General features: G+C 46.6%; 2 protein-coding genes across 2 annotated transcripts; both read right to left on the reverse strand.

The window, feature by feature from the left end:
* Window positions 1-2,276: 2,276 nt before the first annotated feature.
* LOC125512869 (flavonoid 3',5'-hydroxylase 1-like) lies at window positions 2,277-4,097 on the reverse strand. The gene is made up of 2 exons (XM_048677940.2): window positions 3,153-4,097; window positions 2,277-3,069 (listed from the first exon to the last, which is right to left on the reverse strand). Exons 1-2 carry the CDS (start codon window positions 4,083-4,085, stop codon window positions 2,437-2,439), a joined length of 1,566 nt encoding a protein of 521 aa, XP_048533897.1. The 5' UTR covers window positions 4,086-4,097; the 3' UTR covers window positions 2,277-2,436.
* A 10,242-nt stretch (window positions 4,098-14,339) lies between these two features.
* LOC125515208 (putative cinnamyl alcohol dehydrogenase 5) lies at window positions 14,340-20,538 on the reverse strand. Its single transcript, XM_048680647.2, has 4 exons — window positions 20,265-20,538; window positions 15,138-15,765; window positions 14,785-14,938; window positions 14,340-14,694 (listed from the first exon to the last, which is right to left on the reverse strand). Exons 1-4 carry the CDS (start codon window positions 20,360-20,362, stop codon window positions 14,477-14,479), a joined length of 1,098 nt encoding a protein of 365 aa, XP_048536604.1. The 5' UTR covers window positions 20,363-20,538; the 3' UTR covers window positions 14,340-14,476.
* Window positions 20,539-21,203: the final 665 nt, after the last annotated feature.

A 21,203-nucleotide genomic window follows, 5' to 3' on the forward strand; every position in this document is an offset into this window, starting at 1 on the left:
GTACCAACCCACCCCGAAGGTATTTAACGAACCACAACAAGGGGAGAGCAGAGGGCGGCGCCGTCCCTCCACCTCGATTCCCCATGCGCCATTATTGCCGCGCTCATTCCGCAGAGAAGAGTCGCACAGGAGCGGAATACGAGAAGACCACCGAGCCGCCGGAGGGGAGCACCTGCGCAACCCGTGGGCATTCTGGTTCTGTGGAGCCGACGTTTTCTTTGGAGTAATTTCAGTTCATTTTTGCTTATTTATATTTTTTTTGTATATCTTTTTTTTGCATATCCTTATCTATCTTTTCTTTCACAGGGATCAAGTACAGTTGCACCATATGTAGTATTTGCTCCCTAGCGTAAATGTATTTGCTCCCTTTCTAGTTTTTTATATCAAAATTTAGTTGTTTTTCTTAGTTCTTATCAAAATTCAGTTGGTCATAGATTTTTCCCTTAAGACCAAGTACAGGATGCACTTCATGCAAACATGAAACATACACACACTCGTATAATCCAATGAGGATTGAATTTGTCTGAGAATGACAAAGTTATAAAATGCCATGCTAAAACAATCATCTTTCCTAAAAAAACCTCTTTAAAAGGACATATGGCGCCAAAAGTTTGATCTTCGGTATGACTGGATACAATCATCTTCTCCACCCACTTATATGTACTCCCTTCGGTAAAACAAGCATGTCCCCTTTTATAAGGTCCCGCGTTGGAAAGGTGCATGCATGCAACCATTTCATTGGTTGTATTGAAAGCTATTGTTGTTGGTGCCATGGCTGAAAAGTTAATACACTTCATGTGTGCTTTTTCATTAGCTGCATCCATGTGAGAGAGTGCATTGGGAGTGAAATGGAAGAATTAATGTGAGCAAATTACTATGTGTCTTGGTCTAAGAGAAGTTGTCTTTAGGCCTAATAAATCCGGACGGAGGAAGTACCTGACAATCCGACCTAGAAGCTTGACGGCATGGTCGGACTCAGCTCCATTTCTTGGCCCCGAAGGCCTAGCCCAAAAAGCACGAAAAGGACAAAAAAAGGTTTTAATGGAAATACATCATGATAGAAATATAAGTGGCCACACGCTACATGAAGGAGGGCGGAGATGCGACATGACGAGCAACATGGTAGAATGCTTCAACAATATGTTTAAAAGTGTCTGTTCTTTTCGGTGACTACAATAGTGAAATATACCTTCTTAAAGCTCAACGAGTATTTTCTTAGGCACTCTCGAACCACTATCAAATGGATAGCTGAAAAGAAAGAGTAAACCTCTCACGCCACTTCTTGTTGTCCACTCGTCCGGCGAGAGCCTGGCCCTCGAGTGGAAGCCATGTGATCATGGTGAAATCCTCGAGGGTCATTGTCATCTCGCCACAAGGGAGATAAAAGTTGTGTGTCTCCGACCGTCAACAATTGACCGTCAACGGTTGACCGTCAACGATCAAGCATGGCCGTGAGAGTTGAATGGCACATCACCAGCGGCACACGCTTGAACCGAAGAACAAACGGTAGGAGCCCGATACTCACAAAGTAGGGCTCATAGCGCACGCCGTATTGCATCTGGTTAGCCTTTGTAGGTTCCTCAGCACACACGTCGGTTAAATGAAGGTAGACAGGCAAACAAATGTCGTTTCAATGGGAGTGAAGGTGTGCCCAGCGGGCGAGCAGTGGGCGACGCTCTCGCCTAGCGAGACACTTGAATACTGGTTGTAGTGAGCGGTCACGTCCACTATGGACCGATATGAATGCGGGCAGCTGGGTTTAGGTGGGAATATGCACGGGCATGAGAGTGGGGTTTTTGGTGGGACAGAGCCCCGCAAAGCCAAGCATGTCCAGACTACGCAATCCGGACCGTGTCTGGAACCGTGACCAAAGGGGTCAGACGAACCGGGACCAATGGCCCCGATGCCCGGCCGGCGCCCTGGCCTCACGAACTGGGACTGATGCCCCCTTTGGTCTCGGTTCGTGAGTGAACCGGGATTAATGCCCTTACCAGGGCTCAATCAAAACTCTGTTTTCTACTAGTGACGGCTGCATGTGGTTTAGGGTCGATGTTAGAGATGCCCCAAATGAAAAAAGTGGAAGTACAATGGTTACCACAAATTTCTACTATGCATGTAAATGGTTTGCATCGTCGATGCAAAATTTGGCCCTCTGCTTCTTTTACTGTTTAATCACTGATGAAGACAGCAGAAATTCCCATTTTGAAATGAAGTTTGTATGCGCTTTCACTATCCAGCAATTGCTAGCCAAATTATAGTATAACTCAGGACGCGTCGAAGCCAAAGTTGTTATATTTATTCTCATGTAACGTAGTTTTTCAGGTTTCGGTTTCCACCACTTTGCTTTCTGCAGGGAGTTTTACTTCATTTATTCTAGCATCGTGCCATAACTGGTACGCCGGATTCGGCAGCATCTCCACGCTCTATGTCATGAGATCACTGGTACGCGCCGGGTGCGAGGCGCGGGCACACGACGGCCCTGAGCGGCACCTTCTTCTGCAGCGCGAGGCCGAACTCCTCGTCCATGTCCATCCCGGCGGTGCCACCCTCCGGCACCTCCCAGTCGAAGGCGTGCACCAGCGCGCCCAGCATGTGGTGCACCAGGGTCACCCCCATGCGCGCGCCCGCGCAGATCCTCCTGCCGGCGCCGAACGGGATGAGCTCGAAGTGGCTCCCCAGGGGCTCCACCTTCCTCCCCTCCTCCGTCATGAACCTCCCCGGGTCGAACCTCGCCGGCTCCGGCCACACCGCCGGGTCCCGGCCGATGGCCCAGATGTTGACGAGCAGCCTCGTGCCCTCCGGGACGTGGTACCCCTGCACCGTGCATGGCTCGGTGGAGACGCGGGGCAGGCTGAGCGGCGTCGAGGGGTGCAGGCGGAACGTCTCCTTGCAGATGGCGTGGAGGTAGGGGAGGCGCGGGACGTCGGATTCTTGGAGGAAGCGGTGTCGGCCCACCACGGCGTCCGTCTCCGCCTGTGCTCGTCGGAGGATCGCCGGGTTCGCCAGCATCTCCGCCAGCGCCCACTCGATCGTGCTCGACGACGTGTCCGTCCCCGCCGTGAACAGGTTCTGCATGCATGCATGTGTGTCATGTGTCATGTCTGATGAGTGCATGCATGTGTTTGGTTATTTACAGGGGGGTGTACACGTACGTTGAGTAGAGCTTTGATGTTGAGGTCAGTGACGCCGTCCTCCCCGGCACGGGCATCGCCACGACACGCGATCAGCCGGTCGACAAGGTCCGGCTGGCGGCCGTGCTGCCTGTCACTGTCGGCCACGGCTGCCTCATGTTCGGACAGCAGCCGGCTCCAGACCCTGTCAAGCCTCGCCGACAGCCGGCGCATCCTCCGGCCGAGCCCCTGCAGGTCCATCCACGCCACGGCCGGCAGGAAGTCGCCGAGGTTCACCAGCCCGGCAGTGGTCATCAGCTCCACCACCATCTCCTTGAACTCCCTCGCCTCCTCGTCCCCGGCCTCGTCCAGCACTCGCCGGCCCACCACCGCCTGCCCGATGATGTTGGCCATCGCGCAGAACAGGAACTCCGGCACCTCCACCGCTCCGCCACGCCGGCTCATCGCGCGGACCATGCGGCCGACCTCCTGGCGGCGCGCGTCCGCCCAGTCGGCGACCGCCTGGGGGCCGAGCAGGCCGAGGCTGCACTCCCGGCGCAGGCGGCGCCACCTGGGGCCGTAGGGGGCGAAGACGAGGTCCTGGGCGCCGTACGCCAGCACCGTGGGCGCCACGTCGTCCGCGGGCCGGTCGAGGAAGCTGCCGCCGTGGTCCCTGAGGAAGAGGCGCGCCGCGTCCGGCGTGGAGGCCACCACGACGCCCTGCCTGCCGAGGGTCAGGTGCATGATCGGGCCGTGCAGCCTCGCCAGAGCGGCGAGCGCCCGGTGCGGCGCCCGGCCCAGCAGCGGCAGCGCGCCAACCACCGGGTAGCCCCGCGGGCCGGGAGGCAGTGGCAGCGGCGACGCACGCTTGGTCCGGAGGATGGTGCGCGTGAGGTAGTGGAGGACAACGTACATGATCGCTAGGACTAGGAGCTCTTGAAACATGGCGATGGTAGTAGCACTGCCCGACTCCATAGTCGATGTCGATCTCGTGTCGTGCAGAGAAGAAGTGAAGGCTTTTATAGGGCAAAATTGACCGTGCGACTCCGTCGTAAAATCTACCATTCCTAGACGACTTTGGTCAATCGATCTACCGTTCCCTGTCGTGGCCATGCCGACCGTCAATCTACCATTCCGTCTTGAAACAGACAGAATCCAATTACGTACTTTAATTAGTTAGAGTAGATTGCTTAGGCGTGTCAGAGTCGAAGTAGATAGAAAGCATGCATTTTATCCATGAAATGGCATAGCTAACTAACTTTAAGACGAGAGGGAATGGTAGATTGACGACCAGGATAGTAAAGACCTAGCTGGGTAGGTGTTGCTAACGGCCGTGCCGGTGTGAGAACGAACATGTTCATTTGTTTTTGGAAATGCTATCGCGAACGCTCTCCCGGAGCGCAACCATGGCGAACGCCACGTAGATCAGCTGGAGGCGTTCGTTGTGAAGCATTTTTTTTTGGCAACCAAACTCCTTTTTCTCTCTCAAAAATGTACCCAGGGGACTCTAACCAAAGACCCCGTCATCACTTGGACAGAAGCAACTTGCGTGCACACTGGACTAGAACCATGGAGGGCATAAAATGGCATAGCTAACTAACTTTAAGGCAAGAGGGAATGGTAGATTGATGACCAAGATTGTAAGAACCTGGCTGGGATACTCCTTTCGTTTCAAAATAATTGAAGTTTTAGGTTTGTCTTAAGTCAAACTTTGTAAAGTTTCATCAAGTTTATACAAGAGTATCAACATCAACAACATCAAAATTTATCATTAGATTCATTATGAAATATATTTGATATTGTAGATCGTAGCACATTTTTCTATAGACTTGGTCAAACCTTTTCCCCCCCACAAGAAAACCTTTAATTTTTTTGACTGAGGACAATCCCATTACTTCAATTATTTTGAAACGGATGAAGTAGTTGCTGATTACCAGTTACCACAGTAACCGGCCGTGTCAGAGTCGAAGTATATAGAAAGCATGCATTTTATCCATGAAATGACATAACCTAAGTAACTTTAAGAGGAGAGGGAATGGTAGATTGACGCCCAAGTTTGTAAAGATCTGGCTGGGAAGGTGTTGCTAACGGCTGTGCTGGTGTGAAATGGACGAGACTTGCCTGCTCTCTACGCGTGCTCCCATCCGTGCTCCCGCGTACATGGCTTGATTTGATTGGAACAAAATAAGGCCCGGCCTCATCCCCTTAAAATCAGGGGTGGATGATTAGATTAGAAAGGAAAAAGGAAAAAGGACAGCCGTAGGATGAAGTGGGAGCACGGGTGGGAGCATGCGAGGGAGCAAGCAAGCCGGATCCGTATGAAATGCTCTCCCGGAGTGCAACCCCGGCGAAAGCTCTCCCAACTGTCGCACGTACGGATGCCGGCACATGGCCAACGCCACGTAGACCAGTTGGAGTTGTTCGCTGTGAAGCAATTTTTGACAAACAATCTCTTTTTTCTCTCTCTGAAAATATGTACCCAGGGGACTCTAACTAAAGACCCCCTTCACCTGTATATTTTGAAGCTGAATTCTTTTTTATTTTGATTTTTCATTAAAAATCCAGGATTCCCCCCAATATTGATAGAACAAAAAAAATCCTTTTTACATGGGAATTTTTCCAAACGTTCCATGTGCCTTTTTATTAAATATAGCATGGCACTTTTTAAGGTCTTTTTTCTAATGCCCTCATGGCAATTTTTTATTAAGGGCATGAAATTTTGATAATTAGTAGCATGTCATTTTTATGGCAATTTTCTTATGCATGTCATTTTAATTAATAGTAACATGACTTTTTATTGTCAAGAGGATAGAACTTTTATGATTAAGATCACGGCATTTTTATTATTAATAAGAAGGATTTTTTTGCAGGTGAACATGGAGTTTTTATTATTAGGAGGATGGTAGTTTATTATTAACAGGTTGGTAGTTTTATTATTGAGAGAAGGCCATTTATATTATCAAGAGGATGATAGTTTTATTATTAAGACGATGGCAATTTCATTTTTGTTGGCATGGCATTTTTTATTATCATGGTAAATTATAAATTATATAAATGACAGTTTTGTAAAGTAGCATGGCAATTTCCATATTATTCAGAACATGGCATTTATAAATTTATGTTTTTCTCGTTTTTTATAAGGAAATGTGTATTTTTTGTTCATGGCATTTTTATCTAGAGGATGGTAGTTTTAAAGTTTAGCATGGCAGGTTTTTTTCTAGACCACAAGACCTTTTTTTATCATACACATTGTAAATTTATAAATGAGAGAAATGACAGTTTTGTAAAGTAGCATGGCATATTTCATAACTCAGAGAATGGAGTTTCAAAAAATTAGGTTTTCTCTATCTTTTATAAGAAAATATATTTTTGGTTTATGACATTTTTTAAAATAAAAAGTTAACTGGGCCATTAGGGTCAATCGAGGTCGCCCTGGCCTACGCCATAACGAACGATCAGAGATCCCCTGACGAATGAATCGATTGATGGGAGCAGTTCACAGATAATCAGTCACTAGATATTTGGGTCTTTTTTTTGTGCCAGTGTAGGTGGTTGTGCTTGCCTAGCTAGTGTTCATGTAAGCAGGCTCCGGCTGGTGCTCACATGGGGTCGTACCACAACAGAATTGATTTGTGTACGATCTCCAAATGAAAATTTAATCCTAAGTTTGTCGTTCAAGTGGCCATTTGATCCTGGTGTTGATTAGTGTCGGACAAAAAGTGTAATAATTGAAATTTGGAATGAATTAAACACATATTTGGAGAATTGGTAAATCTCACGGTGAGGGTACGTAATGAGAGAATATTCAGTGATACCACACCTTAAATGCTCCCATGACACCTAAAAAAATCAATTTAAATGTATAATATAATCTGAGAAAAAAATCATGAATGTTCAAAAGGAATGTGTCTACAACCCCTAAAAATTTCAGCTTCACGCTCGAAATACCCATTAAGAAACAAAAAAGACAAATCCAGATGTGAATCGTGTCAATTTCGGTTTTGACTTTGTGTGATACAATTCATGTTAGATTTGTCATTTTTGTTTCTCAATGTGTATTTCAAATTTGGATCTGGGTTTTTAGGGGTTGTAATCACATACGCTGTGAATATTCATTTTTAGAACTTTTTTAAACGTTTAAAATTATTTTTTCAAAGTTGGTATCATAGGAGCATTTATGATGTAGTATCACGTGATAGTCTCCTGGCAGTTAATATGCCAGGAGTGTCTGAAGATTCACTTTTTGGAGTTCTCGTGTCCAACATGATTCTTATACATTTTGTGCTAGCGAAAATTATCTCATGCGAGGACAATTATATTTATATGACAGGCGATGCGCCTTGAAATCCTGCAAAACATTTTGTGTCAGACAAGTGACACTAAATTAGCTGTGTAATTGGATGTAGTGTTTTTGAGCTCGAGCTCGGGTGAACGGTAACACAAAAAGTTGAAAACAAATTCAAAAAATTGTGAGTTTTTGGCAAATGTTTTGAGTGCTCACAAAATTTCATCCTGGAATGGCATTCGTGAAAGTCATGGCAGAAAAAACCGATGCTCCAAAAGTGCTATTTTGACAGCATTTTGGAGTGCTGGTGTTTTTTGCCATGACTTTCACGAATGTCATTCCGAGATCAAACTTCAAGCATTGAAAACATTTGTCAAAATCCGCCACAAAAACTTTTCAGATTTCTCGAATTTGTTTTCTATTTTTTTGGAGTGTACCTTTCGTCATGAGCTCATTTGAGCTCGCGAGCAGAAGACGACTTTCGGTGTAATTAGCACTAAATCAACCACCACCACGTTCGAATTAAAGATGCCTTGAATTTTCCGAACCATGTACTTTTCTTGTTTTGCATGAGATCCGTGATGAACCCGGGGTAAAGGGTGAGGGTGGGTTGTCGGTCATTGTCAGCTTGCGTAGCAATAGGTTTGTTTGTTTATTCTATATAAGGGAAATAGTGGTACATATAGGCGGAAATGCTTCACCACCGGATGTGGTATTTTTTCCACTTTTAATAGTATAATAAAGTTGATGCAACCGACACCAAGCAAGTCGTCACCTACTTTATGTACCACTCACGCTGTAGTTTGATATAAGACGTGTTTTTGCAAAAATAATATAAGATGTTCTGTAGCACTTAAAACGTCTTATATTAAATTAGGAAGGCAATATCTTTTTATATCAGCACTTCATACCTGGAGTATAAATTTAATACGGAGAGGCATAAGGAGATGCTAAGTCGATATAAACAAGCGAGCCGATCAAGAACGCTTGAGAGTTTTCACAACTTTTTCTTTTTTGAAAAGAAATATAATATCATGAAGATATCAATTACACCAGTCTCTGCACCAACAAAATATCGAAAAACATTAAGAATGCACACAGTCAACAAAAAAAAGAGAAATTTAAAAATAAAGACTATTGTCCACCCGTGTTGCCGCCCCCTCCTGCCAAGGTCGTCGCTGCAAGTCCTCAACACCCGACAACAAAGAAAAACCTGTGCTGCCATTCTTCAACGGAATCAAAACTCCTCTCCACCATTACAAGTCTCCGATCGCAGCCATCATGACTTTCTTCATCACTGTCAACATCATGGAAATCTATACTTAGACATATCCCATGACAACGACAAGACTGGGAAGCTTTCGCGCCACATCCTCATGAAGCCTCTCTGACCAAAGATGAGTGCTCGCCCGACCGGATCAATTCCAATGCAGAAATCCAGTGACGCCATGCGTCAAAAGCTGAGATCTCCGAGAGGAAGACCGGAACCTGTCGGTGTACAGATCGAGGAGGCCGGCATGAAGCAGATCAAAGTTTTGAAGATTGAAGAACAACAGGGCCAAAACCACGGGGCTCCCCTGGATCGCGACGGTTGGAGATCCTATAGAGTCTGGCCAAACTAGCCGCCTCCTGCCTTTCGTTCCCAGCCCAGCCCGCGCGACATCACCACCGCCGCCACGCGAGGCCACTGCGCCGGCAACTGTCGGTCCCTTTTGCGCACCGCGCCTTCCGCATCTGGAGGAGAGCCACCAGCTATGACGAGCACCGAGTGACGGAGAAGACCCCGCCGCCGCCACCGCCACGCGGGCTTTGCCGGAGGTGGCCACCGGCGGCGAGGGGAGAGGGGCAGGCGGAGGGCGTTCCTGGCGGCGGGGGTTGAGTTGCCGCCCGTGTCGCCCAACCTAGGCGACGCGGGGGCCGTGCGTGGCCAATGGATGGATCTTGGCCACCGGCATAGCTCATTAGAGTTTTCACAGCTTAATCATTTATGGAAACTTCCGTGATTGTCTGCATCATACATATGCACGAAATCAAACTCATGAGCGGGGCGATGCGCGAGGACATGGGCCCGAGCACGCACGTTTAAGAGTTTTCACAGCTTAATCACCTGATGTAAACTTTGCGCTTGTCCTCTCTGCAGTCTGCACCATCAGTATGCATGAAACCAAATGCATGAGCAGGGATAACACGTGAGGACGTGAGCCGAAGCACACACACTTAGTTTCGTAGCTTAATCACCTAATGCAAATTGCACTTGTTGTATATGCATCATCAATATGCACGAAGCCAAACTCATGAATGGGACGGCACGCAGGGACATGAGTTCGAGCACGCACACCTAAAGAGTTTTCGCAGGTAATCACCTGATGTAAACTTTGCGCTTGTCGTGTGTCTACATCATCAATATGCATGAAGCCATACTCATGAGCGGGACGATGCGCGAGGATGTGAGCCCGATCACGTACACTTCAAGAGTTTTCGCAGCTTAATCAACTGGGGAAAGTAGTGGCTGCACCCACCTTCGGTGCATCCACGAAGTGGACAGTAAATTCAAAAAAAAAGTCAACGAATTAAAAAAATTGAAACTTGATGGATGTGATTATGAGCTAATGTTTTAGGAGCTTGCAAAGTTTGGTCACCAAAAAACATCAAATGATTCCTAAAATCTAAAAAGTGCATACGCACTTTCTGGGCGAACTGAGGGGCCGCGTCGTGACCGCCCGATGCGGGCCAATCGTGCGGCCACGCACGTCAGGTGTTACCTGGTCGGGCAGCCACCCCACCCGTCATCCCACCCCGTCCAGCCGCCGATCCCACCAGGCCGCTCTCTCTCTCGTACGCTTCCCCAATTCTTCTGGATCTGAGTCCCCGTCCCCGTCGTCGTCAGCTCCTCCGAGCACGGCCCTCACCGGATCCGCATGACTGCACCGACGTGCTGGCCTCCTCCTCTGGCTCGACCCCAAGCTCCCCCACCTGCCTCCTCCCCGGCGACTGTGCGGTCCAAAACACCGTGGAGCCATGGATCCAGGCCGTGGCCATCCCCTGCTCGTCCCTCCATTCCCTCCAGCACGATGGGGATGATCCCAAGCACTCACCTCTCGCACGAGCTCCAGACATGATGTCCACGACCCCCCTCATCTAGATCGGATCGCGGTGTCGCGCCACCACATGGACGGCCGTGCACCACCGCCACCACCACCTCTCCCCTACACTCCGGCGACATGGAGAAGGTGCAGGTGCTCCCTGCGATGTCTCTCCTCTCTCTTCATAGTTGCCATGGAAGCCTGGAAAGAATTTAAGAATAGCTACGAGCTAGCCAAGGGATCAACAGAGTTCAGCACCTAACCACCTGACCAGTCTTGTGATGCATCTTTGTGCCTTTCTAGCGTAGTTGCGTGTGAAGTTGATTCGGTGCCTGTGAGTTCATGTGATCATGAAGTCTTGTCTCTGTGTTTACCAAATTTCCCCTCTGTTGTATTGACGAACAGTGCACCGGTGAACTAAATGCTTGTTTGTAAGTTGATCTATTGTTTACTATTTTTTGTTGACATCCACAGTAGTTGTAGTTGTACACATAGTAGTTCTACTTGGCACATGCATGGCCACAGAGTGGAAATCAGGTCCGCATAGTCGCATATGAATTGTCGTGGGAGGTTCTCATGCTCCGCTGCGAAGTTGCACACTTTCGTCGGCGCAGTCGCACATGCATGGCAACAGAGTTGCACAATCTAGTCTGCATAGTCGCACATGAATTATCATGGGAGGTTCCCACGCCCGGCCGCGGAGTTGCACACTCTCGCCGGCATAGTCGCACACACATGGACACAAAGTTGCACAATCTCGCCCGCATAGTCGCACATGAATTATCGCGGGAGGTGCTCACGCATGGCCGCGAAGTTGCACACTTTTTGTCGGCACAGTCACACATGCATGGCCATAGAGTTGCACGATCTCGTCTGCATAGTCGCACATGAATTGTCGTGGGAGGTGCTCACGCTCGGCCGCGGAGTTGCACACTCTCGTCGGTATAGTCGCGCATGCACGGTTAGAGAGTTGCACAATCTCGTGTGCATAGTCGCACATAAATTGTCGTGGGAGATGCTCACGCATGGCCACGGGGTTGCATACTCTCGTCGGCACAGTCGCACATGCATGGCCACAGAGTTGCACGATCTCGTCCGCATAGTCACACATGAATTATCGTGGGAGGTGCTCACGCCCGGCCGCGGAGTTGCACACTCTCGTCTGTATAATCGCACATGCATGGCCATAGGCTTGTACAATCTCGTGCGCATAGTCGCACATAAATTGTCGTGGGAGGTGCTCACGCATGGCTGCAGGGTTGCACACTCTCGTCGGCGCAGTCGCACATGCATGGACACAGAGTTGCACAATCTCGTCCGGATAGTCGCACATGAATTACTGGGGGAGGTGCTCACGCCCGGCCGCGGAGTTGCACACTCTCATCGGCACAGTCGCACATGCATGGCCATAGAGTTGCACAATCTCGTTCGAATAGTCGCACATAAATTGTCGCGGGAGGTGCTCACACATGGTCGTGGAGTTGCATGCTCTCGTCGGCGCAGTCGCACATGTATGGACGCAGAGTTGCATAATCTCGTCCGCATAGTCACACATGAATTGTCGTGGGAGGTGCTCATGCATGGCCACAGAATTGCACACTCTCGTCGGCACAGTCACACATACATGGCCATGGAGTTGCACAACCTCGTCTGCATAGTCGCACATGAGTTTTTGTGGAAGGTGCTCATGCCCGGCCACGGAGTTGCACACTCTCGTCAGCATAGTCGCATATGCATGGCACACAGTTGCACAATCTCGTCTGTATAGTCGCACATGAATTACTGTGGAAGATGCCCACGTCCGACCACGGAGTTGCACACTCTTGTGTGCATAGTCACACATGAGTGGCCATGGAGTTGGGACATTCTTATAGGATAGTCCCTCAAACGCGGTTGTGGGGGCTACACACGCGCGACGACTACCATGCAGTTGGCCACGGCGCCGGGGCAACAGATGAAATTGCACATTTCACTATTAGAGAGTAGTATGAGGTGGTGCCACTAGTGAAAACTGCATGGCCTGGGCAATAAACGAAGTTGCACATCTCACTAGAAGGAGGTAGTTTTGGGGTGGAGGTACCATAGAGGAAAACTGCACGTTTACGGTGTACGAGAAAAGTTGTGCACCCCTGTCAGGTAGTTGCACATCAACGACTAGTCAGTTGCACAAAACGGGGACAAAAATGCATAAATTTTTTTCGTCGAAACATACCCATGCAGGATCTAGTTTCAAAGATCTCGTCGCAAAGAATCCAATAGTGAAGACGGATCTGAATTCGGACGCGCGGTTTGAAAAATATGACCTTTTAAAAATTCAGAAAGTTTAAATAAAAAAGCGTACACAATACTAGATGCAGATGCATGCACTGAAGAACCAGCAAACCCGCCCCTCTGGTGAGAAATAATGCCACGGGATGATTAAATAACAACGCGCTATTAATTTCCAAATCGAGACAAAAGGGACATAAAGTTTCAAAAAACGTGGGCCGCCCAGGAGCGCTAGCGGGCGCACAGCCGCCCGCTAGACGCGTCCCAAATGATTTCCATAAAAAACAAAATACAAATAATGTTGTGCACCCATGTTACTGTTCACATATTTTCACACGTTACTGTTCACAGATTTCCTTGGATGTTATTTCTCCATCAAATTTTGCAAGCACCTAAAACATTTGCTCATAATCACACTCACATAGTTTCAGAATTTTTTTGAAATGTTTTGCTAAGGTTTTGATCGTGGGTGCACCAGGGGTGCAATGTGCGTGGTTGTAGACAGCCACACTCTAATCAACTGATGTACATGTATGTCTTCTCTGCGTCATCAATATGAACGAAGCCGAACTTATGAGTAGCTAGGACGACGCGAGGACGCAAGACTGAGCACGCACACTTGAGAATTTTCGCAGCTTAATGTAAACTTTACAATTGTAACATGCATGAATTAAGCCAAACTCATGAGCGGGACAAGCGCGAGGTCGTGAGCCATTTGAGCTGTGTTGGTGGGACGAGTGGTCGTGCAGTGTGGATGTGACACCCCAACCTACTACCACCATGGCAGCTCACTTACTATAGCTCTAAGTAACCCTCATCCGCCCGCCCGGCCCATGAATGCTGGCTAAATTTCATACTAATACAATCCAGGCATGAGCTGATCTATGTATTAAGACGCGGGGTTATTTGGTTGCTTATTTCTCGTTAGCGTCATTTGACTCTTTAATTTCCAACAATATCAATTGGTAAGAAGCACATGGAAGCAGAAGCAGCAGCATATGAGGAGAAGCCACTGGTTCACTGTCTGCCTCCTCAGGTGATATCTCATTGCTTTAGCATGCATGATTTCTCTAGCTAGTAATTTCCAATTAGAAGTTTACAACCATTTTGAATTTTCAACAATGCACCGAATATTCCCGTCAAGCAAGCGCCACCTCAACTGTCAATAGAATAGATTCTCAGATGGAGAGATGAACTTTGCTAGTACAAGGGGCGTAATCAAAATGAACGGTGTCCAAGTTGATGGTGTTTACTTTCTACACTTTCTACATAGCTAGCTAAGGACCATAAATAGTGTATCTTCCAATTTATTTATTTTGAAATAACAGAACCACTTAGGTTAGTACATTAGGGGAAGCCAGGTTCGAAAACTGATGGTGTATAGCACATATGGCTCATTCTTGGGATATCATGCAACACCTGCCAAAGAGCTCAAGAAGAATTCATGTAATGTCTTTCTTTTTTTTAAGAAAAAAGGCCACAACCTGACTTAAATTAATAAAGCCACCAGGCAATCAAGTAGCACAGATCGAGATGTAGCAAGACAAACACGACAACACCAAAGAGGTTTTAACACAGCCACAACCGGCATCATGGCACGCAGGATGTCTTCCTTCACATATTAATAAATTTATATAAATACAATACAAGTAGCGCCTATACCTGCGGGCGTACGCTTTCATACATAAAAATATAAATTTAGATTAATTGACAAAAACAGAGACCCTGAGTCACTCGGCGGCGGCGGCGGCTTTGTCAAGGGTGTTACCGATGTCGATGACGAATCGATACCTCACGTCCGCCTTGGCAAGGCGCTCCATGGCCGTGTTCACGTACTCGACGTCAATCACCTCAATGTCCGCCGTCACGTCATGCTTGGCGGCGAGGTCGAGCATCTCCTGGGTGTCCCTCATGCCGCCGATGCAGCTCCCGGCCAGGGTCTTGTTCGCTGTACATTAAATCAGCCACACATACGTCAGTATGTGTACCAGTCAGTTACGCATATATATAGCTAGGTTTGTGAGGTTGAAGGACTTACTAGCAACCAGAGCAAAGGGGGGGATCTCCATAGGCTTCTCTGGGAGGCCAACCATGATCATCTTGCCGTTGGGTTTCAGTAGCCCCAAGAGAGGGGCCATGGGGATGTTTGCAGACACCGTGTTTATGATGCCATCCATGGTACTCATCGCAGCCTACAAAGACGACACATTTAAATTAACCTTGCCAGCACGCTAAACGCATAATTTAAGAGGCGACGCTATTTGTATAGCACGCAATTTTTTTCTTTGGTAGGCACATATGAACTCCTGTGTTGTTCTCCACCGGAGAGAGAAAGAACAATCTGTTAATGGTCATGCTTGGTTAAATTATGATTGCAACAATTCCGCATACCTTCATCTCCTCGGCATCCTTGCTGACAACGAACGCGTCGGCGCCTAGCCGTTCAAGGGCCTCCTGCTTCTTCCCCGGCGACGAGCTGATCACCGTCACCTTCATCCCGAAGGCCTTGCCGAACTTGACCGCGACATGGCCCAGCCCGCCCAAACCCAGCACGCCGAGGTGCATCCCGGGAACATTCAGACCGTGGTACTTCATGGGGCTGTACACGGTGATGCCGGCGCACAGCAGCGGCGCGCCCTTGTCCAGCGGTATGGTGTCTGGGAACCGGACCACGAACCGCTCGTGCACCACCACCATGCCGGAGTAGCCGCCATAGGTGATGGTGCCGTCGACATCGACCGTGTTGTAGGTGGGGATTATGCCCGGGCAGTGGTTCTCGAAGCCCTTGTTGCAGCTCTCGCAGGACTGGCATGAGTTCACCATGCACCCGACGCCCACACGGTCTCCGGTCTTGAACTTGGTCACATTCTTGCCGACCTCGGTGACCTCGCCGGCGATCTCGTGCCCAGGGATCATGGGGTACTTGGCATTCTTCCATTCGTTCTTGATGCTGTGTAGGTCAGAGTGGCAGATCCCGCAGTACAAAATCTTGATCACCACATCGTCGTCTCCAGTGCTCCTGAAGCAAGAATCATAAGAAACATGAACATCATAAAAAGAAATGCTATTACGTAGTACTACCTCTGTTCCAAAATATTTGAAGTTCTAGGTTGTCTGGCCAAGTTATAGGAAAAAATTCCAATAACCACAAAGTCAAATGCATGTAGTATGAAACTATATTTTATGCTGAACTAAATAAATCAAATTGGTTATGAAAATCTCTGTATATTTTTCTAGAGATTTGCCAAACTTAAAGAAGTTCAATTTAGACTGAACGTAGAAGTAAATGCTAGTGTGTAAACTAGGCTAATAAATCTCACTAGTAAATCATGGTTTTGTCTATCAACTCAATTCATTGCTCGGTGATGCAACTAGTCTCAGTTTTTTTATGTTTTATCAAAGAGGCTGATGTCTGGCTCTAGATAACTGAATCCATCAAGAACAAGGTTGGCAAAAAACACTCACCCTCACCCACATGATCAACAAGGTTCAAAAGCCAAACAATCAGTCATACATGCAAACGATCAATTTTTGTTTTGCTGATTTTTTTTGTCTAATCATACTACTGAATTTCATCATTCATACAAATGATTTTACTCGTTTGAGAAAATCACATAATTCTAGGAAAAATAGTGATTTTAGAAAATCATTTGTTCGGACTTGCCTATTAATTATTAATCTTTGCAAAAATAGAGAAATTAGAAAATAATTTGCAAAGCAAATGGTAGGACTGCACATCCTTACCATCCACCAACCACCTTATACAGCTCATAGCACACTAGCATGGCTACGATAACAACATAAAACTAGTAGCACCAACTACAAATTACATGAGTCTTTTATTCGCTATTGCAAACTATACTTCGTAATGGCACGTACGGTTTGCCCACATGTTGGTTGCATTACCTTATATGGATATATGTAAGTAATAAATATCAAATGATTTTCTATTACAAACTTGTCGCGGTATATTTGCATGATTGCATCAAATGAGCCTAAATAGCTAGGTATTCGCTATTTGCAAAAGATGTGATGATGATTAAATTGCATAGCTCATTCTCTAGCAAAAGTTCTACAAAAAACTAAATCCTCTTGTGATCAAGAAGTTTCAATCCAAATAAGCTAATAAAAAAATCAAAATCAAAATCGCCACGACCTCTTTGCCGGCCAGCCCGAGCATATCAAGTCCTACTAAAGTGCTAATCAATGAAGTCAAAAAATCAAAAGTTCTACAAAAAACTAAATCCTCTTGTGATCAAGAAGTTTCAATCCAAATAAGCTAATAAAAAAATCAAAATCAAAATCGCCACGACCTCTTTGCCGGCCAGCCCGAGCATATCAAGTCCTACTAAAGTGCTAATCAATGAAGTCACCTAAACAGGTGTGCCGTTGAGGTTTGCCCACATGAGCCACCTGATTCATACCACACATAGGAAGAGCAAAAGCCACAAGCACAGAAGCAGAGGAATTGTACTACAAGCTAAGGCTGGTCATAGTGGGGAGTAACTTAGACTAGTGTCTTGCATCTGACACTAGTCTAAGTTACTACCTTCATAATGCAAAGTAACATACTAGTAGTATCATAGATGGTTTTATTAATTAGCTCATAGACTCATTTTGTCTTGGAAAGCGTTATGTTATAATAACATATTATGTTACCACCTCTCATTAATTACTTGCCAAATAAGCAGAATTTTCTTGAAGTGCGCTATGTTACTAGCTAAGTTACTCCCACTATGACTAGCCTAATAGTGACAACTGACAAGTAACTGAGAGTGACACATCACATGTATGTATGTGCCTTTTACAACTAACAGTGGCGTGGCCTAAAAATTCCAAAACATAAAAAGGCTGGTGTCTACGTTACGCTTGTACTGAACACATGATAATTCATACAATTTGTTACGGTTGTACCAGACACACGCTAATTCATAGTACAGTTTGTTACGGTTGTACTCTGGACAGATGATAATTCGTACTATTTGGAAATTAAGGCCGGATTTTAAATAAAAATTAACACAGAAAGCGACCTAATAACCACCCTGATAAATCCAAGGAAACAAAATCTCATGCCAATAATCCTAGATGCACGGAGCAACACGGGCATCTCAACGCTAATTAATCTCCACCCACCCTGATTTTTATGTGGTGGGTCCCGCCTCACTCCTAATCTCCAATCAAAACTGCCACCTAATTACAGTTCATTGATTTCGTAACAAGTCCGTGTGTGTAGCATTACTGTTCCCATGTCACAGAGACTATCCTGCGAATCTGCATGGGAACAAAGGAGAATATATATACGGGATAAAGCAGCTGTGCAAGCTTAAGGCCCATGTTAGCCGCACAAATTCTCTAAAATCATCGTCAGCTATGCGACAATTTAATAACGAGAATAAATTAAATTATTACACGGAGGAACCATGCATGGTGCATGCAACCAGAGGGCCGGGGCATGAGGGAAAAGCTAGCGAACACCAATGGGGTCGGACGGCGCCGCCGTGTCCGTCGGCGAGCCCGGCCATGCATAGACGTGTCTCGGGCGAACATAGCGACAGCAAAGATGTTGTCTCGAGATGCGGAGGCGTGCTAGCGGCACCGGCGGACCCCTAAGCACGAGAGAGCAACTGTGAACCGTTTTCGGGGTTGATAGGCTGTTAAGCAGAAAAGAGGCAGATGTCTGGCTTTAAATAACTGATTCCCTCACGAAGAAGGTTCACATCACCATTCACATACACTCACACGACAAGGGCCAATGCTCAAAACCGAAGAATCGGCCATACATGTTAAAACTGCTGAATTTTATCATTCAGACAAATGATTTTACTCATTCAAGCAAATCACATACTTCAACCAATTATTACTCTTTTGAAAAATAAGGATTTTAGAGTTCTAGGACTGCAAATCTTAAAACCATCTATCAACCACCTTTTTCATCTGCAAAATGAGTGTAACTCAGATGGTTAGATTCCTTGTAATGGAACTAGCCCATCAGGGTTCAAACTCTAAATTTATCACCGATCCTCGTATTTTTCTGAATTTATTTCAAGCTTTCCGGCGATATTCGTTTAGTGGAAGAAGACACCTCCATCACTATGAGGCGCCTTGATGACTTCGTTAATCTCAAGATATTGTGTCGGCTTAATATCTTGAAGGTGCTCGCATGGCTACGGTAACAACATATGAACATAAAACCACTAGCGCCATCGACGAATTGCACAAGTCTTTCTTTTCCAACTGCAAACTACTGCTACGTAATGGGCACGGTTTGACCACATGTTTGTGGTATTACTTTATATGGATATATGTAAGTGATAAAAAAAATAACAAATATTTTCTATGACAAACTTGTGGCGATACCTCTGCATGATTGGATCAAATGAGCCTAATGGCTAGGTATTCATTATTTGCGAAAAGATGTGATGATTGTCAAACTGTATAACTCATTTTCTAGCAAAAGTTCTAGGAAAAACTAAATCCTGTTGCGATCGAGAAGTTTCAATCCAAATAAGCTAATAACAAAAAATCAAAATCAAAATCGCCACAACCTCTTTGCCGGCCAGTCCGAGCATGTCAAGTCCTACTATTAATCAATCAATGAAGTCACTGAAACAGATGTGCCGTTGAGGTTTGCCCGCATGACCACACATAGGAAGAGCAAAAGCCACACATAAAGAGGCAGACGAATATTACACAAGCTTAACAGTGACAAGTAACTGAGAGTGAGACATCATATGTACTATGTGGCGTCGCGTAAAGATCCCAAAACGGGAAAAGGCTGAGGTCGACGTTACGGTTGTACTGGACACATGATAATCCATACTATTTGTTACAGTTCTATTGGACACATGATATTATATTCATACTATTTGCAAATTAAGGCTCTTTTTCATATAAAAAATAACACAGAAAGCAACCCAATAACCACCGTGTATAAATCCAGGGAAACAAATTCACATGGCACATAGACTATTCTGCGAATCTGCAACGGAACAAAGGAGTATATATATACGGGACAAAGCAGCCGTGCAAGCTTAAGGCCACTGTTAGCCGCACAAATTCTCTAAAATCATACTTCTTCTGTTCACAAATGTAAGATATTTTGAATATTTCAATATAGACTACATATGAAATGAAATAAATGAACAAACACACTGAAATATATCTATATACATGTGATTTAGAACGGAGGATTGTTCAGGACGAGAAAGTCCAGATCTGGTGGACCGCTAATCATCAGCTACGCGACAATTGAACAAGAATAAATTAAATTATTCCACGGAGGAACCATGCATGGTGCATGCAACCGAGGGCCGGGGCATATGACGGAAAAACTAGCGAACAGCAAACCGGATCGGACGGCGCCGCCGTGCCCGTCGGCGTGCCCGGCCACGCATAGGGGCGTCTCGGGCGAACGTAGCGACGGCAAAGACGCTGTGCGGAGGCGTGCTAGCGGCACCGGTCGGGCCACCGGCGGACCCCTGAGTACGAGAGAGCGTCTGGCTTGCGTTGCGTACGTACCTCCGGGTGATGGCGAGCGGTGTGAGATGGCCGGAGGCGTCGCGCGCCGCCAGACCCACCGCCTTCCTCGTGTGCTGCTCCGCCGCCGTGGGTGCCATCCTGACTGACGCGCTCGAGGTCCGGCCGGCCGGAGAATTAGTTCTTGAGTAACTTCAGTGGGTGGTACTGGTGGTGGTGCGTCTCTGTTGTGTTGTCGTGGCTGCAAAGGAGGTTCCATGGTTGCCTTTTATGCTACAAGGCCCGCACATCTCGGATGTGCCAAGTGCGTCATCGCTGAGAGTAGTCGGCCGAGGGAGAGAGAGGGTATGGATGGTTCTCGTGAGCGCGGCGTGGGTGCGAACAGTGTCACTGTCCCGTCGCTGTGCATGCCGAGAGGAAACGAAAGGCTTCCTCTCGGGCCACACACTCGTGCTCCACGGGGTCTCGACTTGTACGACGATGCCATTGCCAGACTTTTCTTCCCCTCTCCATCTCCACCTCGAGGGGGTGAGAACAAAACAAGACCGCGACGTTTTCGTTTTTCCTTTGCTTTTCAGAAACATATCAGTCAGTATGGACGTAAACGATCACGTATAACACTGACGTCACACCTACTTGAACGTGTGCTCATATGCTCTACATGTACGGGTACTTTCGATAGACCAAACAGACATGTCTTCAGACTGATGAGGTCTTGCAAAGTCTAGAACATGAGACAAAGATGTGCAATTTCCATCACAAGAAATCTAAGCAACCGACTTAAGCTCAATTCATTGTTATCGTGTCCTTTTAACTACCAGAGCGAAAATATCCTCGAATCAAAATAAGACTGTTGTGATTCCTAAAACATAATACTGTATATCAATCCCAAACAGAAATAAGGATTGTACCAAAGTACATTCTTCACATGTTTTGTGTTCGGGCTAGGCTCAGACTTGGGATTTTAAGATCAGGCTGTCA

This window comes from Triticum urartu, chromosome 6A, assembly GCF_056163025.1.
Source record: "Triticum urartu cultivar PI428250 chromosome 6A, HENAU_Tu73, whole genome shotgun sequence".
NCBI classification, from domain to species: Eukaryota; Viridiplantae; Streptophyta; class Magnoliopsida; order Poales; family Poaceae; genus Triticum; species Triticum urartu.

Coding starts and splice junctions, on each gene's coding strand:
- LOC125512869 (XM_048677940.2), bottom strand. CDS start 4,085: ATGGAGTCGGGCAGTGCTACTACCATCGCCATGTTTCAAGAGCTCCTA. Junction 3,070..3,152: donor ACATCAAAGCTCTACTCAAC/GTACGTGTACAC, acceptor GCATGCATGCAG/AACCTGTTCACGGCGGGGAC.
- LOC125515208 (XM_048680647.2), bottom strand. CDS start 20,362: ATGGCACCCACGGCGGCGGAGCAGCACACGAGGAAGGCGGTGGGTCTG. Junction 15,766..20,264: donor CCGCTCGCCATCACCCGGAG/GTACGTACGCAA, acceptor TTCTTGCTTCAG/GAGCACTGGAGACGACGATG. Junction 14,695..14,784: donor CCCCTTTGCTCTGGTTGCTA/GTAAGTCCTTCA, acceptor TTTAATGTACAG/CGAACAAGACCCTGGCCGGG.